This window comes from Bufo bufo, chromosome 1, assembly GCF_905171765.1.
Source record: "Bufo bufo chromosome 1, aBufBuf1.1, whole genome shotgun sequence".
Taxonomy (NCBI): Eukaryota; Metazoa; Chordata; class Amphibia; order Anura; family Bufonidae; genus Bufo; species Bufo bufo.
In genome coordinates, this window is record NC_053389.1 from 798,432,521 (window position 1) to 798,450,078 (window position 17,558).

The 17,558-nt window shown below is 42.8% G+C and overlaps 1 protein-coding gene across 1 annotated transcript in view; it reads right to left on the reverse strand.

Moving 5' to 3' along the window:
• Positions 1–469: 469 nt before the first annotated feature.
• LOC120986500 (venom factor-like) overlaps positions 470–17,558 on the reverse strand; it is a 174,083-nt gene continuing 156,994 nt past the window's right edge. The window contains exons 37-41 of the mRNA XM_040415122.1: positions 11,160–11,249; positions 8,679–8,765; positions 3,001–3,084; positions 801–939; positions 470–695 (exon numbers count right to left, since the gene is read on the reverse strand). Of these exons, the coding sequence (XP_040271056.1) occupies positions 554–695; positions 801–939; positions 3,001–3,084; positions 8,679–8,765; positions 11,160–11,249 (542 nt within the window). The 3' untranslated portion in view covers positions 470–553. The remainder of the gene's footprint in view (positions 696–800; positions 940–3,000; positions 3,085–8,678; positions 8,766–11,159; positions 11,250–17,558) is intronic.

The following is a 17,558-nucleotide window of genomic DNA, read 5'->3' on the forward strand; positions in this document are numbered from 1 at the left end:
CCTCATCGACTGGATACCACATTCATATTTACATGTTCTGGATATTTAAGTTTAACTGCCTGGTCCCGTTTGGATTCAATGAGGCATTGGAATACAGCAACTATTAAACCCATCCGGGAGTATTAGCTTCCAGAACAACCCCCACCCCTCTCCCACATATCAGGTTCTTTAGCTCCTATAGGGTCCTTTTATACGAGATCGTTTTTTCTGCAATGTCTACTACCTATAGATATTGTAGCACCAATCTCCCTCTCTATTACCGTAATTCTATTTAGATGACAGTTTCACTAATGTGTAAAGACCAGGTCCCCAAAAAAAGATTTTTACATACCAGGAATATTTTATACACTCCTAGGTATGTGCATATATACACATGAGCGTACATATATATATACACATAGGTGTATAGAGGTGTTTGATTTAGAGTTCTAGGTGCACATATATACAGTAATTAACACAGACTGTGCAGAATACATAATACTTTAATAGTGAAGAATATGGTACAGTACATAAATCCCATTGCTTAAAGAAGTAAGATTTGGACTGTTTGTGATCAACTTTGACATCCAACAACTTCAAGTTCATCAGCAACGGCAGCAAAGTCATTACAGAGGGCTTGATGCTTAGGGTTTTGGCACTCTCTGTCATTTGGCCACCACTCGAGCCAAGAATCACTGTCCAGGACATAGGTGTAGCTGAGGAAATAGAGAGTACATAGTCAACATTTGTTGATTCTATCATAGAGTTGACCAACCAGTGAATCCTTGACTCCAACCTCAATGGTCAGACCTCTCACTTACCCTGATGTCTCTGTGTGAAATACATTATGGAAGGAGCCATAGATGATGTAATCTTTTCCTGTCTCCAAACCCAAATTTTCTCGACACTTGATGTGGCTGATAAAGGTCCGTTGCTTGCCCTTGGCATCTTCATCCGTTCCTAGGGTATATAAGATGAAATTAGTAGCGATGAGATGGCAAAATTGGTTCAAAAGTTAAAGCTGGAGCTTTAGATGTTATAATAATGACATAAGATGTGCAAATTGATCCAACCAAATTCAGAATTGTTCTGGCATTAGGGTACACTGGGTGAAACTTTTTGCCCATTATATTTTCTGAACTGATGGATTGGGTGGGTTGACACTATTGGCAGCTTCTCAGTACCATTTTCATGCCGATTACACCTATTTTAGCCTATTTTCTAAGAGTTGCTGTTTAGAGATATGCTTTACAGCAGCACATGAGCTATAGTAGACTTGAGATGTCAACTGATTTCTATGGGCATGCTCTGTGACCTGAACAGTGGTGATTGTTCAGGAAGGGGGAAGAGGTGAGCTGCGACCATCATCTCTTATGAATGATAGTTACTATCTTATAGGTATCCTGCCTGTGATGATAATGAAGTGACTGCTGAGAAGTAAGCACTACAGAACAGGAAGCTTATTATGAAACTTATTGGTAAGTGATAACTAAAAAAAAATCTGGTTTTTCTTTAAATAGATATAGAGATATAGTGGCAAAATTCAAAAATTTCACCAAGAATTATTTTAAAAAATTAATATAAAAATTTGAGACACTTTCTGATGACACATTACTTTATCCATCGAGAAAACTTAAAGAGGACCTTTTACCTATTTTTATTTGTTAAACTAAGTACCTTTACAAGCGGCGTACACTCCAATAATGCTCTTATAACTTCTCTTTTGTTCAAATGCCTCTCGGCTACTCCACTGTGCTCCGTTCTGTTTCCGTGGCCTGTATGCTAATAGATAGCATCGGTACAGGGAGGAGAAGATGCCAGCGCTTCTCAGTGGGCGTCTCCTTCTCCTTAGCTTTGGTGCAGTCCAATTGCAATGGAACGCATCACAGCCAGGAAGTAAAAAACAGCTCACCATCTTACTGGCTGTGATATGGTCCGCTGCAATTGGAATGCGCCACATCCAAGGAGAAGGAGACGGCCACTGAGAAGCGCTGGCATCTTCTCCTCCCTGTACCGATGCTATCTATTAGCATACAGGCCACGGAAACAGAACGGGGGCACAGCTGGGAAGCCGAGGGGCGTTTGAAAAAAAGAAAAGTTATAGCGGCATCAGCGGGGAGTACCCCGCTGGTAAAGGTACTTAGTTTTAAAAAAAAAACTGACAGGTCCTCTTTAACAAGTCTTTTAATTATTTATATATTTTTTTTGCTGGGTAGCTTTCCTTCGCCCCATTTTGGGGTACATAGAACTTATATATTAAATTTCCAAGATTTAAATACTTATGGATTATTTTCTGGAAAGTTTATCAGTATATGATTGGTGTGGGTCCGATACCCGGGACCCCGCCAATCTGTTTGATAAGGCATCTGCGCATCCTTTTGCAGCCCACCAGGCACAGTGTTGTACATTGTATAGTCACTGTGCTTGGTATAACAGCTTAGTTCCATTAATTTCAATGGGGCTGAGCTGGGCCTAGGCCTGGGCTTTGGCCATGTGGCCGATGGACGTGATGTCACCTGGCCTAGGGAATGCTGAGAAAAGGATGCTGCGCTATTGCGAGCGCCGCTTCTTTCTCAAATACTGTAGCTGATCGGTGGCGTCATCATTATTTAAGTATCGAAAATCCCCTTTAAGTTATATCATGAGTCCAAATCAGTTCTCATGGCTCATAATAACTTCCAGAAATTATAGAAAGATAGAAATATAGGTGTTATATAATATATTATCTATAGAAAGAACCTTATCTCAAACAGATCTGGATAACACTCCTTGGTCATTTGGGACTCATCCATGGCAAAATATTTCTTCTAGCCCTGCCCCAAGTTCTTCACAAACCCAAATCTCTTTTCCCGCTCACTCCTAACATGGGAAGAATTTTAAATTTTTAACGCATTTGTTGGTGGATGGGAGAATTTGGTGGATGGTATAAATTTCTATGACCTCAGTGACCTGCATCGAATCAGTCCTGGAAATAGTTTCTTGCTTAGAGATTTAGTTGTTGTACATCACATTCAACGTTACCTCTCTTGAAGACCTCTTTAATGTGCATTTCATATGTGTCATAGTCCTTTTCATAATGTATCTCAAGAACCACCGCCTTGAACACTGTGTAGATGAGGAAACAGTGAAATTAGCCATTACTTTTAACTAATAAGAAGTAAAAACAAAACTAAAAATGCAATCACTGTAGTGGTATATGGAATAAGAAAGTGATGGACTCTGTGGTGGGGGAACTACAGAGAACTCTGTGCTGTATATCTGGTAGTAGTGCAATATAAAGAACTCTTAGGACCCTTTTACAACAGTGATAGAAGGGTCATACAAACTCTTATTCCCAATAATTGACATGTGCAGAGGCACCGGAATAATACCACAGAGAAAAGATAATACCCACAGCAGATATAACCATGGGACTTCATAGTTAAAGTTAAAATGGGGCCTCCTTCAATTTATCGATCCCCATTTCAGAGTCATTCCTAAACAAAGGATTGAGGAACAGTCTGCAATTCCTGCTAACATGGTAGTTATGCCCATACTAAGATCCCTCTAAAGCATCGGTCTCATTCAGAAGTGTACTCATAGTGATTGCAGAGGTAGCAGTCACATCTGGGCCCTGGTTCCTGAGCAGGCCCAATGGCCCCTCTGGCACATAAGACACCCAAATTATACATGATCCATGGCCGGTGAGGACGCTCTGATACAGTAATCCATTGGCCCCCAGATGCTTCTACCTCCGGTCTGAAACTTTTCATAATTCTCTTAAATCTACAATAAACTACTCATTTACTATGGTAGTGTAACTCTCCATCTGTTGTAAAATTGCAGGGCATGTTAAGAGTTGAACTTTCATAATAACTAGAGGGTCACTCTTTGGAGAACACTCCCCAATGGTATCCCCTTGTTTGTTAGTGTAACAGCGGCTGCTGTGCGCCGCTGTTCCCCTGCTTACCGCCACGGTCCCGGGCGCAGTGTTCAGCCGCTGCTTCCCATTCACCGCTGCAGACCTGGGCTCTCTGTGTGGGTGCTATTGTTCTGGGATCCGCTCCACAATTTTCTCTCAGCCCTGGCCACAGAATGCTTGCTGCTTGTTTCATGCAGCACTTCCTTAAGGGCCGGAGCCCGTGACTTTCTGGTCTTTATGGGTTAGGTCATGTGACCTCACTGACCTATCCTAGCCCTCCTGCGCATATATAAGTGGCTCAGCCCCCTTCCCAGATGCCTCAGTGTCAAGGTCCTTGTGCCCTACTAAGGTTCCGGTTTTCAGCTTGTGTTCTTATGTTCGTGACTCGTATCTGTATTCCTGTTATATCCCTACCCGCTTGCCTTGACTCTCCTGTTGCCGACTCGGATTGCCTGACCTGTCCCTGTGCCACCTGCCCTGACCTTTTACCTGTCTGACTACGCCTCTGATACCTCCTGGTCCACCTGGACCAGCTGCCTCATGTGTCTATCCTCCTCAAGAGGCAGCGACCTGGTGTTCCCCTCTGGAAATTCTATCCTCACCATCAGGGGTACTATGAAGATCCAGGGGTTCACTTAAACAACACCCTTAGAGGAGGTAGGACACGTGTCACAGTGGGTTAACACCCGCTGGTTCGTGGCAGTTAGGTTTTTTCTCACATCTGTTAACTCCTTGTTCTACAAGTGTACTGTGCAAGCTGGAATTTAGTAATTAGCACCTAGTACAATATGGCAAGAGCACAACGCCACTGTGAAACACACCAACCCAAGGAAAGATAAAGTTAGATTCGGCCCACGCTACACTTGTGATGACCTTAGCATCACAAGGGAGGGGAAAGGCAGTCGGTTCTTAACCGGATTATCAGCCACTGTGATAGGGATCACTAGAGCTGATGTCTTAAAGGGACAGTGATGGGCCTAGCAAATGCCCCAGGGCTGTCCTATGAACCCATATGATAGCATACCCATGTTAGAATATACACAGCCAATGATGTACTAAAATACAAAGATATTCACAGGTATTATAATAAAAATAAAACTGTACTAAAAAAACAATGACTAGATTTAATTTTTAAAGATCATATGCCCTATCCACAGTATATGGTATAAGTATCTGATCAGTGGGGTAACAAGCTCCCCATTAAACATCACTTATCTAACTCAGGGAGAAGTGCAGATTAAAATATAGAAATTACCAGGCTCAGATAGCATACACCCATGTCTACTAAGGGAATTAAATGCAATAACAAACAACAAGGGTAGGTTAAGCTTAAGCTTTTCCACTGTGCACCAATAAAAAGCATCCAAATTAGAAGTCCACAACACTTCTCCAAACATGACATTCCAACACTACATCCGTGCCAGCTCTGAGAACTGAACAGGGTTGCACGTGAGGAGGGAGTTGTTTGGGTAAGGGGGGGGGGGGGGGGTGGAGTTGGGGGGGCCTGTATTATTAAAATATAAAAATATTTATCCCATACGGCGAATGGCTTAACACCTTAAGGACCCAGCCATTTTTCACCTTAAGGACCAGGCCATTTTTAGCAAATCTGACATGTGTCACTTTATGTGGTGATAACGCTTTAACTTATCCAGGCCATTCTGAGATTGTTTTCTCATCACATATTGTACTTCATGACAGTGGTAAAACTGAGTCAGAAAATTTCATTTTTATTTATAAAAAAAATACCAAATTTACAGAAAATTTAGTAAAAAATTAGCAAATTTCCAAATTTCAATTTCTCTACTTTTATAATAGGTAGTAATAACTCCAAAAATAGTTATTCATTTACATTCCCCATATGTCTACTTCATGTTTGGATCATTTTGTGAATGCCATTTTATTTTTTGGGGACGTTAGAAGCAAATCTTGAAATCTTTCTGAAAATTTCCAAAACCCACTTTTTAAGGACCAGTTCAGGTCAGAAGTCACTTTGTGAGGCTTACATAATAGAAACCACACAAAATGACCCCATTTTAGAAACTACACCCCTCAAGGTATTCAAAACTGATTTTACTAACTTTGTTAACCCTTTAGGTGTTACACAAGAATTAAAGGAAAATGGAGATGAAATTTCAGAATTTCACTTTTTTAGCAGATTTTCCATTTTAATCAATTTTTTTCAGTAACAAAGAAAGGGTTAACAGCCAAGAAAAACTCAATAATTACTGCCCTGATTCTACAGTTTACAGAAACACCCCATATGTGGTCGTAAACTGCTGTATGGGCACATGGCAGGGTGCAGAAGGAAAGGAACGCCATATGGTTTTTGGAAGGCAGATTTCACTGGGATAATTTTAAGCTGCCATGTCACATTTGAAGACCCCCTGATGCACCCCTAGAATAGAAACTCAAAAAAAAGACCCCATTTTGGAAACTACGGGATGAGGTGGCAGTTTTATTGGTACTATTTTAGGGTACATATGATTTTTGGTTGCTCTAAATTACACTTTTTGTGAGGCAAGGTAACAATAAATGGCTGTTTAGGCACCGCTTTTATTTTTATCTGACAGGTTAGATCATGTGCTATTTTTATAGAGCAGGTTGGTACGGACGCGACAATACCAAATATGGTTTGTTTCAGTTTTATATAAGAAAGCATTTTTAAAAAAAAAAAATTTTTGGAGTCTCCATATTCTGAGAGCCATAGTTTTTTTTTTATGCAATTGTCTTAGTTAGGGTCCCATTTTTTGCGGGATGAGATGAGTTTGATTTGCACAATTTGGGGTGCATATAACTTTTTGATCGCTTGCCATTACACTTTTTGTGATGTAAGGTGACAAAAAATGTTGTTTTTTATACGGTTTATATTTTTATTTTTTTATGGTGTTCACCTGAGGGGTTAGTTTATGTTATATTTTTATACAGCAGGTTCTTACGGACGCGGCGATACCTAATATGTATACTTTTTTTATTCATTTATGTTTTAAACAATAACAGCATTTTCTAACTTTAAAAAATCATGTTTCAGTGTCTCCATATTCTGAGAGCCATAGTTTTTTTTTTTTTTTATGTGATTGTCGTAGTTAGGGTATCATTTTTGTGGGATGAGATGATGGATTGATTGGCACTATTTTGGGGTGCGTATGACTTTTTGATTGCTTGGTATTACACTTTTTGTGAAGTAATGTGACAAAAAAAATTGATTTTTTGACACAGTTTTTATTTTATTTTTTACTGTGTTCATCTAAGGGGTAAGGTCATGTGATATTTTTATAGAGCAGGTTGTTATGGATGCGCAAAAATGAGAACACCTTCGGTATTGAAGAGCTTCATGTACAGCCAATTTGTGGCACTTAAACATAACTGTATCACATCTGTGGTTTGTGTGTTTCTGTAGCCTAGATATGGATATTTTAGGTAATGTATTACCACCTTACAAACTAGCATTGTGGCTAGACATCTGAGGAAGCGTACGCCTGGGCAGGAGCTGGCGTGGGATGCAACTTTTTGCTACATTTTGAAAGTTTGCAAAACATAAATGAGCCATTATCCAGGTCTAATTTGACGTTCTCGTCAAGAAAATTCAACTTAAGAAATGTATAAGTCGCAAAAAACTGCAAAAAGTCACAGAAATGCACTTCGACCCCATTATCTGTATTTTAGAAAACTAAAGGTCTAGATTCTAGATATGTTTGTGGCTTGGGCAGAGAAGTGGCAGATGAGGTTTAACACTGACAAATGTAAGGATTATGCACATGGGAAGGAATAATGCAAGTCACCAGTACATACTAAATGGTAAAACACTGGGTAACACTGACATGGAAAATAATTATTTTCACTAAGATGAGGAAAGTGGTCTTTGCCTCATGAGGGTTTTTACCTTCCTTTTGATGAATGTTGCAAGATAATGTTGGACATATATGTTTATTTTGCTTTAGCAAACCATGCAGGGAATTTACTAATATGGGATTTTCATACAACTGATTTAGGCTTCATGCACATGGCCGTTGCTTGGCCGTTCCATGCATTGGGGACCACAATTTGTGGTCCCCAATGCACAGGCACTATCCGTGCCGCAACGGATCCAGACCCATTCAACTTGAATGGGTTTGTGATCCATCCGCACCACAAAAAAATAGAACATGTAAAAAAAATTGCGGTGCGGAGGCACGGAGAGAAACCTCCCGCACCTCACCTTCCGGATTGAGGACCCATTCAACTCTCCCCTGACAGATTATGTCAAGAGAGACAAGGATCAGTCGAAATGAATATTTTTGGACAATCCTTTTGTTTCTCCAGGGCTTAAGCTGCCTCCAGAGGTGTTTGGCAGGAGCTTTTTCCGTTCACTCCAAATAATATGTTTGGCCGAGGTGAATGTGTATGGAAAAACTGGTACGGAGTCAGGAGAGATAGCGGTCAGACGAGCGATCATGAATGTGTATGGCCGCCTTTACTGTGCAGCTGTAATACCAATTGGAAGAACTACTGTGGGATTAAAGTCCTCAACTTCAGTTGATAGTGGGAGTAGAACAAACCAGGAGCAACAAAAACATGCAGAAAATTTCATTATGTGGCAAGAAGCCTATCTGTATATGTATGTTGATTGAAATCACCCTGGGACAAAAATTGTGCAACTTTCCAACAGTCCAAAGTAGGAATTGTGCAGAATGACATAAATGGGTGAATTGAACAAATGAGATATAAATATTTTATGAGCTGGACTTCTAGCTGGACTGTTGTGAAGGCATAATGATGATGCTGATTGGCTTATAGAAGTGTAATAGTTATAGCTCACCATAGTCTGATCCAGATTTGCAGGCCTTAGTCATTCGATCTAAAGCTCTGTTTTTGTCTGTTGTCTCTTGTTTCATCAAGCAGTTGCCTGAAAATGGATAAAAGTTGTTAAATCAGGAAAAATAAAGTCTATATACAAGATGCTTCTGACCTCCAAAATACAAACCGGATTCCAAAAAAGTTGGGACACTAAACAAATTGTGAATAAAAACTGAATGCAATGATGTGGAGATGGCAAATGTCAATATTTTATTTGTAATAGAACGTAGATGACAGATCAAACGTTTAATCCGAGTAAATGTATAATTTTAAAGGAAAAATACGTTGATTCCAATTTTCACGGTGTCAACAAATCCCAAAAAAGTTGGGACAAGTAGCAATAAGAGGTTGGAAAAAGTTAATTTGAGCATAACGAAGAGCTGGAAGACGAATTAACACTAATTAGGTCAATTGGCAACATGATTGGGTATAAAAAGAGCTTCTCAGAGTGGCAGTGTCTCTCAGAAGCCAAGATGGGTAGAGGATCACCAATTCCCACAATGTTGCGCAGAAAGATAGTGGAGCTATATCAGAAAGGTGTTACCCAGCGAAAAATTGCAAAGACTTTGCATCTATCATCATCAACTGTGCAAAACATCATCCAAAGATTCAGAGAATCTGGAACAATCTCTGTGCGTAAGGGTCAAGGCCGTAAAACCATACTAGATGCCCGTGATCTCCGGGCCCTTAAACGACACTGTACCACAAACAGGAATGCTACTGTAAAGGAAATCACAGAATGGGCTCAGGAATACTTCCAGAAACCATTGTCAGTGAACACAATCCACCGTGCCATCCGCCGTTGCCAGCTGAAACTCTACAGTGCAAAGAAGAAGCCATTTCTAAGCAAGATCCAGAAGCTCAGGCGTTTTCACTGGGCCAGGGATCATTTAAAATGGAGTGTGGCAAAATGGAAGACTGTTCTGTGGTCAGACGAGTCACGATCCGAAGTTCTTTTTGGAAATCTGGAACGCCATGTCATCCGGACCAAAGAGGACAAGGACAACCCAAGTTGTTATCAACGCTCAGTTCAGAAGCCTGCATCTCTGATGGTATGGGGTTGCATGAGTGCGTGTGGCATGGGCAGCTTGCATGTCTGGAAAGGCACCATCAATGCAAAAAAATATATTCAGGTTCTAGAACAACATATGCTCCCATCCAGACATCATCTCTTTCAGGGAAGACCCTGCATTTTTCAACAAGATAATGCCAGACCACATTCTGCATCAATCACAACATCATGGCTGCGTAGGAGAAGGATCCGGGTACTGAAATGGCCAATCTGCATTCCAGATCTTTCACCTATAGAGAACATTTGGCGCATCATAAAGAGGAAGGTGCTACAAAGAAGGCCCAAGACGATTGAACAGTTAGAGGCCTGTATTAGACAAGAATGGGAGAGCCTATTTCTAAACTTGAGAAACTGGTCTCCTCGGTCCCCAGACATCTGTTGAGTGTTGTAAGAAGAAGGGGAGATGCCACACAGTGGTGAAAATGGCCTTGTCCCAACTTTTTGGGGATTTGTTGACACCATGAAATTCTGATTCAACATATTTTTCCCTTAAAATGGTACATTTTCTCAGTTTAAACTTTTGTTCCGTGATTTATGTTCTATTCTGAATAAAATATTAGAAGTTAGCGATTTGTATAGTGTCCCAACTTTTTTGGAATCCGGTTTGTACTTGACCTCATACTTCTGAGAAGGGACATCAGGGAGATAGTGAAAAGGGAAGTATAAAATGGCGCACAAAAGTTTGGACTTCAGGCTAATACCTACTTACTGTATATGGGACATGACCCAAACTTATGACATTTTAATCTCAAATAGTGCACACAGTATTTATTTTTGTCAAACCCCAAAATGAATACAGACAGCCTAAGCTAATATTCCCCCAAAGACCAGATCCCCTAAACAATTACAGGCCCCAGATCAGATTTCTAAATATATATACCAGACCCAACAAACTGATACAGATGGTGACCTCAGATCAGATTCCTAAATATATTTAGAACCTCCAGAGCCCCTGAACTTTTACAGACCCTAGACGAGATCCCTAAATATTTTTAGAGCCTCAAGATACCCTGAACTTTTACAGACCCTAGACGATATCCCTAAATATTTTTAGAGCCTCAAGAGACCCTGAACTAATACAGACCCCAGACCAGATCCTTAAATATATTTAGAGCCTCCAGAGACTGTGAAATAATACAGACCCCAGACCAGCTGTCCCCTTAAACAGAGTAAAGACTAGATTCTTCTTAAATAAAGGCCCCAGGCTATCCTTAAAATACAGACTCCAAACCAGACATATAGATCATCACTTCTCTTTGTGTGGCAGTCCTTTTCAATCCTGAGTTTTCACCAGCACATTGTCCTGACGCTTGTCCCGAGGGGTTGAAGTGAATACATTCAGTATCTGGGGGAGTTTACAAATATACTTACCTTCAGCACATTGACACACATTTCCCCGACAAATGCGACCAAATAACTTGTTATCTTCTTGGGTGTGGTAGAACTTTTGACAGCGACTTTCTATAGGATTGAAAAAGGATACTGGTTATAATCTTTAGGTACTTGCTGTTTTGCCTCATTTAAGAAGTTCCCCAACTAAATTTTTTTTTTTTTTAAATATATCTGCCCTCTCTGAAATTTTTAGGTGTAGAAATTCCGCCAGACCTTAGTAAACTATACAAATTGAACTTCATACCATTACTAGACTCCCTACCAAAGGTATTAAGTTCATGGACCCCTACTTTTATCTCATGGCTAGGACGCAAAAACATGTTTAATTCCTTAATACTCCCTAAACTCACTTACTTAATGCAGATTTTGCCAATCAAACTTCCAAAAAACTTTCTTGAGTCCTTTAGAAAAACCTGCTCTAAATACATATGGGGCAACTTAAAACCAAGGATATCTCACAAAATTCTCCAACTACCCTTTACAAAAGGAGGTATAGGTTTCCCTTCATTAGATAGATATGTCAAAACTATTCACCTCTGTCGCATTATTGACTGGGTGAGACACCCAAAACATAAAATGTGGATTAAACTAGAAGAAGAGATAACCGGCTACCCTTTGAGAAGTCTAGTATTCTCAGACCCTCAATTAGCCCCGGTCACAAAAAAAGAAAACATTTTAGTTAATGCAACGATGTCCGTGTGGAACATAAAGCTTATAAGAGAAAGCTGCTCAAAATATCCATCACATCTACTAAGTCTGGGAGATTGCCTTCTCACAACAGGAGAAGGATTTAAAACCATCCCAACACAAATTCAATACAACACTACCCCACCCGCGGACCTCCTGGAAGAAGACGGGAGCATCCCAGACATATTTGCAATGAGAGAAAAGCTTAAGACCCCACTTCTAAACAACCTACATCACAATCTTATATCTAAGGTGTTAAAGAAAGCCATGAACCCAGATCAACAAACAAGAGAGCCTTCATGGTTTGAGAATTTGATCTCACAGTCACAGGCACCCAAGAAACCCATCCATAATATTAGCCAACAACTCCTCCTGAATGAAACACCGAGCTCATTATATTTCCTGAGAGAGTGGGAAAGAGATTTAAATATTAAATTCACAAAAGAAGACATTAAATGGATACTGATGTCACCAAAATGGTCCTCAAGATGCTCTAACATACAAGAGAATACATATAAAGTAATCTCTAGATGGTATCTCACACCAGTCAGATTAAGCCAGATGTATAGCAACACATCTGATAAATGTTGGAGATGTCTTGAGGATAGAGGCACCTTCTTACACATTTGGTGGACATGTCCACAGATAAAAACATTCTGGTCTCAGATCTTTAATAACATTAACGCCATTATAGGGAAAGAGAAATCGAAGATATCCATCAGTGCAGAAATTGCACTTTTAAACATTCTCCCACACAACCTAACCTCAACAGATAAGAAACTAGTAAAAGTCCTTTTGGCAGCAGCAAGGTTACTTATAGCTTCCAATTGGAAAGCACAAGGACCCTTATCCAGCACCTGCTGGTCAAACAAAGTAGCTTCCATTTCCAGACTGGAAGAACTTTCACATTGGGAACTTAGGACCCACGGTAAATACAAAAAAATCTGGTCTCCATGGATGAAATGGTTTTCCTCAAATAATCACACACTAACAGGCTCATTTGGTCCTGAAAGCGAGACATAATCTTTCGTAGCTCTCTCTAGACATCTAATACAAGTCAAGCTACAGCACGAAATCATCTAGATTGGCACATTTCCCCTACCCCCCCCTACCCTTTTTTCCTCCTTCCCTCTGTTTTTATACCTTATGTTTTGAGGTTTGTTTTTTTATTTCCTTCTCCTTGCAGGTACTAATTCATTTCCATGTCTGGAACACGATTATGTGAACAAATAAGTTTCTCACGACCTTTTGCTTACTCCAGACCTCTCCCTCCCTTCCTGAACCTTAGAACAGCATTACCTAGATTTGAGGTAGGTTCTCTGGCTCAGATCGTGAGTACTCAGAGAGCCTGGGACTAAGTAAACCTTTGCTTTTATTTTTATGTAAACTAAGTCCACTCTTCTCTTGGAAATGTTCTTATAAGTCACCGATGGCATAATATTTCAGAAATTGCCTTCAATCGCTTTATGGATTGTACCTGCCTGTTGGCAGTTTTGTTTCTGCCTTTATGTATGTATTTCATTACTAAAAATTAATAAAAAGATTTTGAAAAGAAATATATCTGCCCTCTCCTCACACCAATGGCAGGACTACTTTCATCAGAAGACATAATCTAAAACAGATTTGCTACTAGGGAATTATGATTCATACAGTACCAACTGCCTGACTTCTCTTGGACTTTGATATTGTGGGCAGTGCTGTTGCCGTTTTACCTGAGCAATCAGCCAAAGATGAGGGAGCGTTTGCCACTGAGACCCCTATAAAAACTCTGTTCCTGGCTGTTTAGTCGTCATGATTTTCAGTTAATAGTGATTGTGGCATTAGAAGGAAGGGGGAATCTAATTTTATTTCAAGACACGGAGGCTCCTATTGCTTTAACCCTTTCTTTACTGTCCACCAATAGCAGCAAAGAACATGACATAGCAAGTGGCCGCTCCCCACCCTGTCCCAGTATAATGGATCCAACATCCTTAAGTCCTTCCTCTTTCTTTGCTGCTGCCACCAAGATAAGTGCAATTCATACTGTTACATTCCTTTATTTTATGCCTAGTCACTGTACTGTATTTGCTTCTATTTGTTGTTTAGGGATTCTATCTTTCCCTTATAGGTCTTTTTCATATATATATGTATTTATAGTTCGGCATATACATTTATATATATAGTCTCAGCCTTAGGGACGGGTGTGGTTCCTTCTGGCGCCCCTGTTTTCCATACCTCGCTCTCCGCTACTTAGTCTGTCTTTCCCTCTACCCCTCACTGGTATTCTCCCTGCTGCGCTTGTCGGCAATTTTTTCTCTTCCCTCTCGTTCTTCGGCTGAGGTAACGTTTTGTCTCAGCCTTCCCCTGGCCCCACCTCCTCGGCTGCGGCACTCCCTTCTTCCTTCTCCTCTCCTCCGCGTGCTCTCCGGTCGCTCTGGGTTCTGACCCCGCCCTCCGACTGACGCGCCCGTAATCTTGCGAGACTTCGGGCGCCGCATTCTCCATTCCTGCCTGCAGAAGCGGACTACAGGCCTCTGGTTTCTTGCCTCCAGTCTCCAGTTCCTGTGAGCTCCCCCATTTTAGCCTTCTGTCTTAGGGGCCCCTACCTTGCTTGCTCTTTTTCCTGGCAGCCATAATTCTGGGCGGAGGGATCCAGTTAGGCCTTTTACTCTGTTCCCCTTTAGCCAGGGTTTGTTGCAACTAGGCCTACTGCCCTCTATTTATATTTACTATGTCCAGGCAAAAGGTTCCCTTAGGCCCCCTTGCCCTGGAGGCCCTGACTTGGGGGAAGCCCCAGGTACTCCTGGCCCCTTGTTGCCCGCGGGAGAGGACAATCCCCGGGTGGATGACTCCCAGTCTCTAGCGCTCCATCGCTCTATGACTGATACCATTATAGCGGCTATGGGGTCGGTGTCCTCCACTCTTACCGGGTCCATTTCTGTGGCCCTTATGGCCCACCCCTCTTCATCCAGAGTTCAGGTTCCCCATGCCACATTTGACGCTCAGTCATCAGCACTTGACCCGTCAGCCTCCAGAAATGCTTTTAGCGGTGTGTCTTTTGCCACCCATGATAGCGTGTCTATGTCACGCAAAAGGGCCTGTACCCGCCAGGCAGAAAAAGTGCGCCCTTGGAAATGTGCCAGAGCACAACCAGACACTGAGTCTGAATAGGACATCGGTTCAGATGAGGAGGCTCCGACTGATGCTTTATGCAACACTGATAGGGACCTTGGGGACGTGCCGGTGGACTGATCCATTTCAGCCCCTTCGGCCAGCGGCTTCCTAACTGGGGCCGCTACCGTCTCTTCAGCCACCCTGATAGACCCGGTTGGGGAACCCCTTATTGACCCGGATGCCCTCCATCATCCTAGATCGGCGGAGTGGCTCCGGGTGGACCATGTGGCCAAATACTTAGAGGCCCGTGTGCTGTCCCCCCTTAGCAAGGAAGCTCGCAATGCGCTATGGGCGGAATGCCCGAGACCACTGGTACTTAATAAGGTCTGTGATACCCCAGTGGTGGACCCTAAGATGGCAAAAATTTTGGCCAAATCAGGCTGGAATCCTTGCAAGGGTCTGGAATCAGCCTTAAAAGCCTGTCAGGACAAACTCATTGATATTTTTGGCCCCTTAGCCAGAATTTTCGAGCTGGCAGAAGCCGCTAAAACTGAGGATAGGCAGGTGGACCCGGGACTGGGTTCAATGGGCCATTTGTATTGCCGAGAATGTGAATACTTCCCTCTCTATTGAGAGGCGCAAGGCTATCTTATTTAAAATCTAACCTAAATTGGCCAACCTCGCCCTTACGGAGGCAGACAGGGATGCACAAGGATTGCTCTTCAGCGAATCCTTTATTAAAAACATGGGCCGTTTCGTGGGCGCCTTTACAGCACTGGACAAGGCCCAGTCCTCTATGAAGAGGGTTTTTCAGAATAGGGTTTCTACCAGGGCCGGCAGTTCCAGGGGCCATCTGTCCGGCTGGTCGACCTATCAGACCCGAGGTATGGGTCGAGGCTCCTTCTCTCAGAGATCCTTTTCTCAGAGGAAGCCCTACCCAGAGGCAGGGCAATCTTCTTCTTTCTTCCCCACTCATGGTTGATCGGGCCACTTCAGGGGCTACAGAGGTACCACGGGTTCAAGACAACCTTACGGTAAGTCTAACACCTCCTCTACATTTTTGGGATATTTATGTAGGGGGGAGGCTCCGTCTTTTTTCTCATGTCTGGTCCAGCATCACATCGGACCGGTGGGTTCTTTCCACAGTTTGGGGATTCCACATAGAGCTGGTAGACGACCCTCCTTTCCTGCCTCTCCCGCATACCCGGGTCCTCTCCCAGCAGGCGCAAGCTTTGGTGGACCAGGAACTGTCGGACCTCTACCAGAAAGGGGCAGTGGAACATGCCCCAGAATTGACTGTCGGGAGTTATCAGCAGCATCTTCCTAGTGGGGAAGAAAGGAGGGCAGATGCGCCTGGTAATCAATCTCCGAGCCTTGAATGCATTTGTGAGATAGCGCCACTTCAAAATGGAAGGGATTCACCTCCTCAGAGATCTTCTTCTTCAATGGTATTGGATGGTGAAGCTCGACCTCATGGATGCATATTTGACGGTCCCGGTGTCAGAGTCTTCCAGGGACCTTCTGTGTTTCATCTGGAAGAAGGACATTTGGCGGTTTACGTGTCTCCCCTTTGGTGCTTCACCAAATTGATGCGTCCAGCTATGGCTTTTTTGCGCAGTCGAGGGGTGCATCTAATAATCTACCTAGACGACATCCTTATCATGGCTCAGGACTGTTCCATCCTTATCAGGCATCTAGATTGGACGTTGAATCTCCTTTCCCGTCTGGGTTTTCTCCTCAACAGGGAGAAGTCCGTGCTATTACCATCCCACACCATGGACTTTCTGGGCTTCACGGTGGATTTGACCACGACAATGCTACGCATCCCTCGGAAGAAAATCCACTCTATCCGCAAAGAGTTGCGCTGCACCTTGGCGGTACCTCAGATCTTGCTGCACCACCTGGCCCGGATTATCAGCCTACTGGCCTCCTCAATTCAGGCAGTCTTCCCAGCCCCACTGCATTACTGGGCCCTACAACTCTTGAAGATTTCCCACCTGCACGCGGGGGCTTCGTACGCAGATCTCATCTCGCTGGATTCAGATACCAGAGACGAGTTGTTATGGTGGATCCACAATCTCTCAGCCTGGAATGGCAAGGCGATCTTCGGGCCCCAACCGGACTTTACGGTGGAATCGGACGCCAGTCTTTGAGGTTGGGGTGCTCACTGCGATGGTGTGGCCACCGGAGGATACTGGTCGGAGGTCAAGTCCTGCCTCCACATTAATGCTCTGGAACTTCTGGCGGGATCCTTCGCGATTCGCAAGCTTTGCGAATGGGGTGGCCAAGGCATGCATCAGGTTGCGCATGGACAATGTCTCTGCGGTTCGGTACTTCAACTCCATGGGGGCACTCATTCTGGTATGTTGTCTCAGCTAGCAAAGGACTTCTGGTAATTTTGTCTGTCCAGGGACATCGTGGTTCTGGCGGAATACCCTTCGGGGCTCCACAACACCCATGCGGACTGGAGATCTCGGTACCTCAAGGACGGCAGCGATTGGAAGTTGAGCGAACAGGTGTTCACTACTATATCATCTAACTGGGGTCCTTTCTCTATCGACCTCTTTGCTTCTCGTCTGAACACTCAGCTTCCCTTTT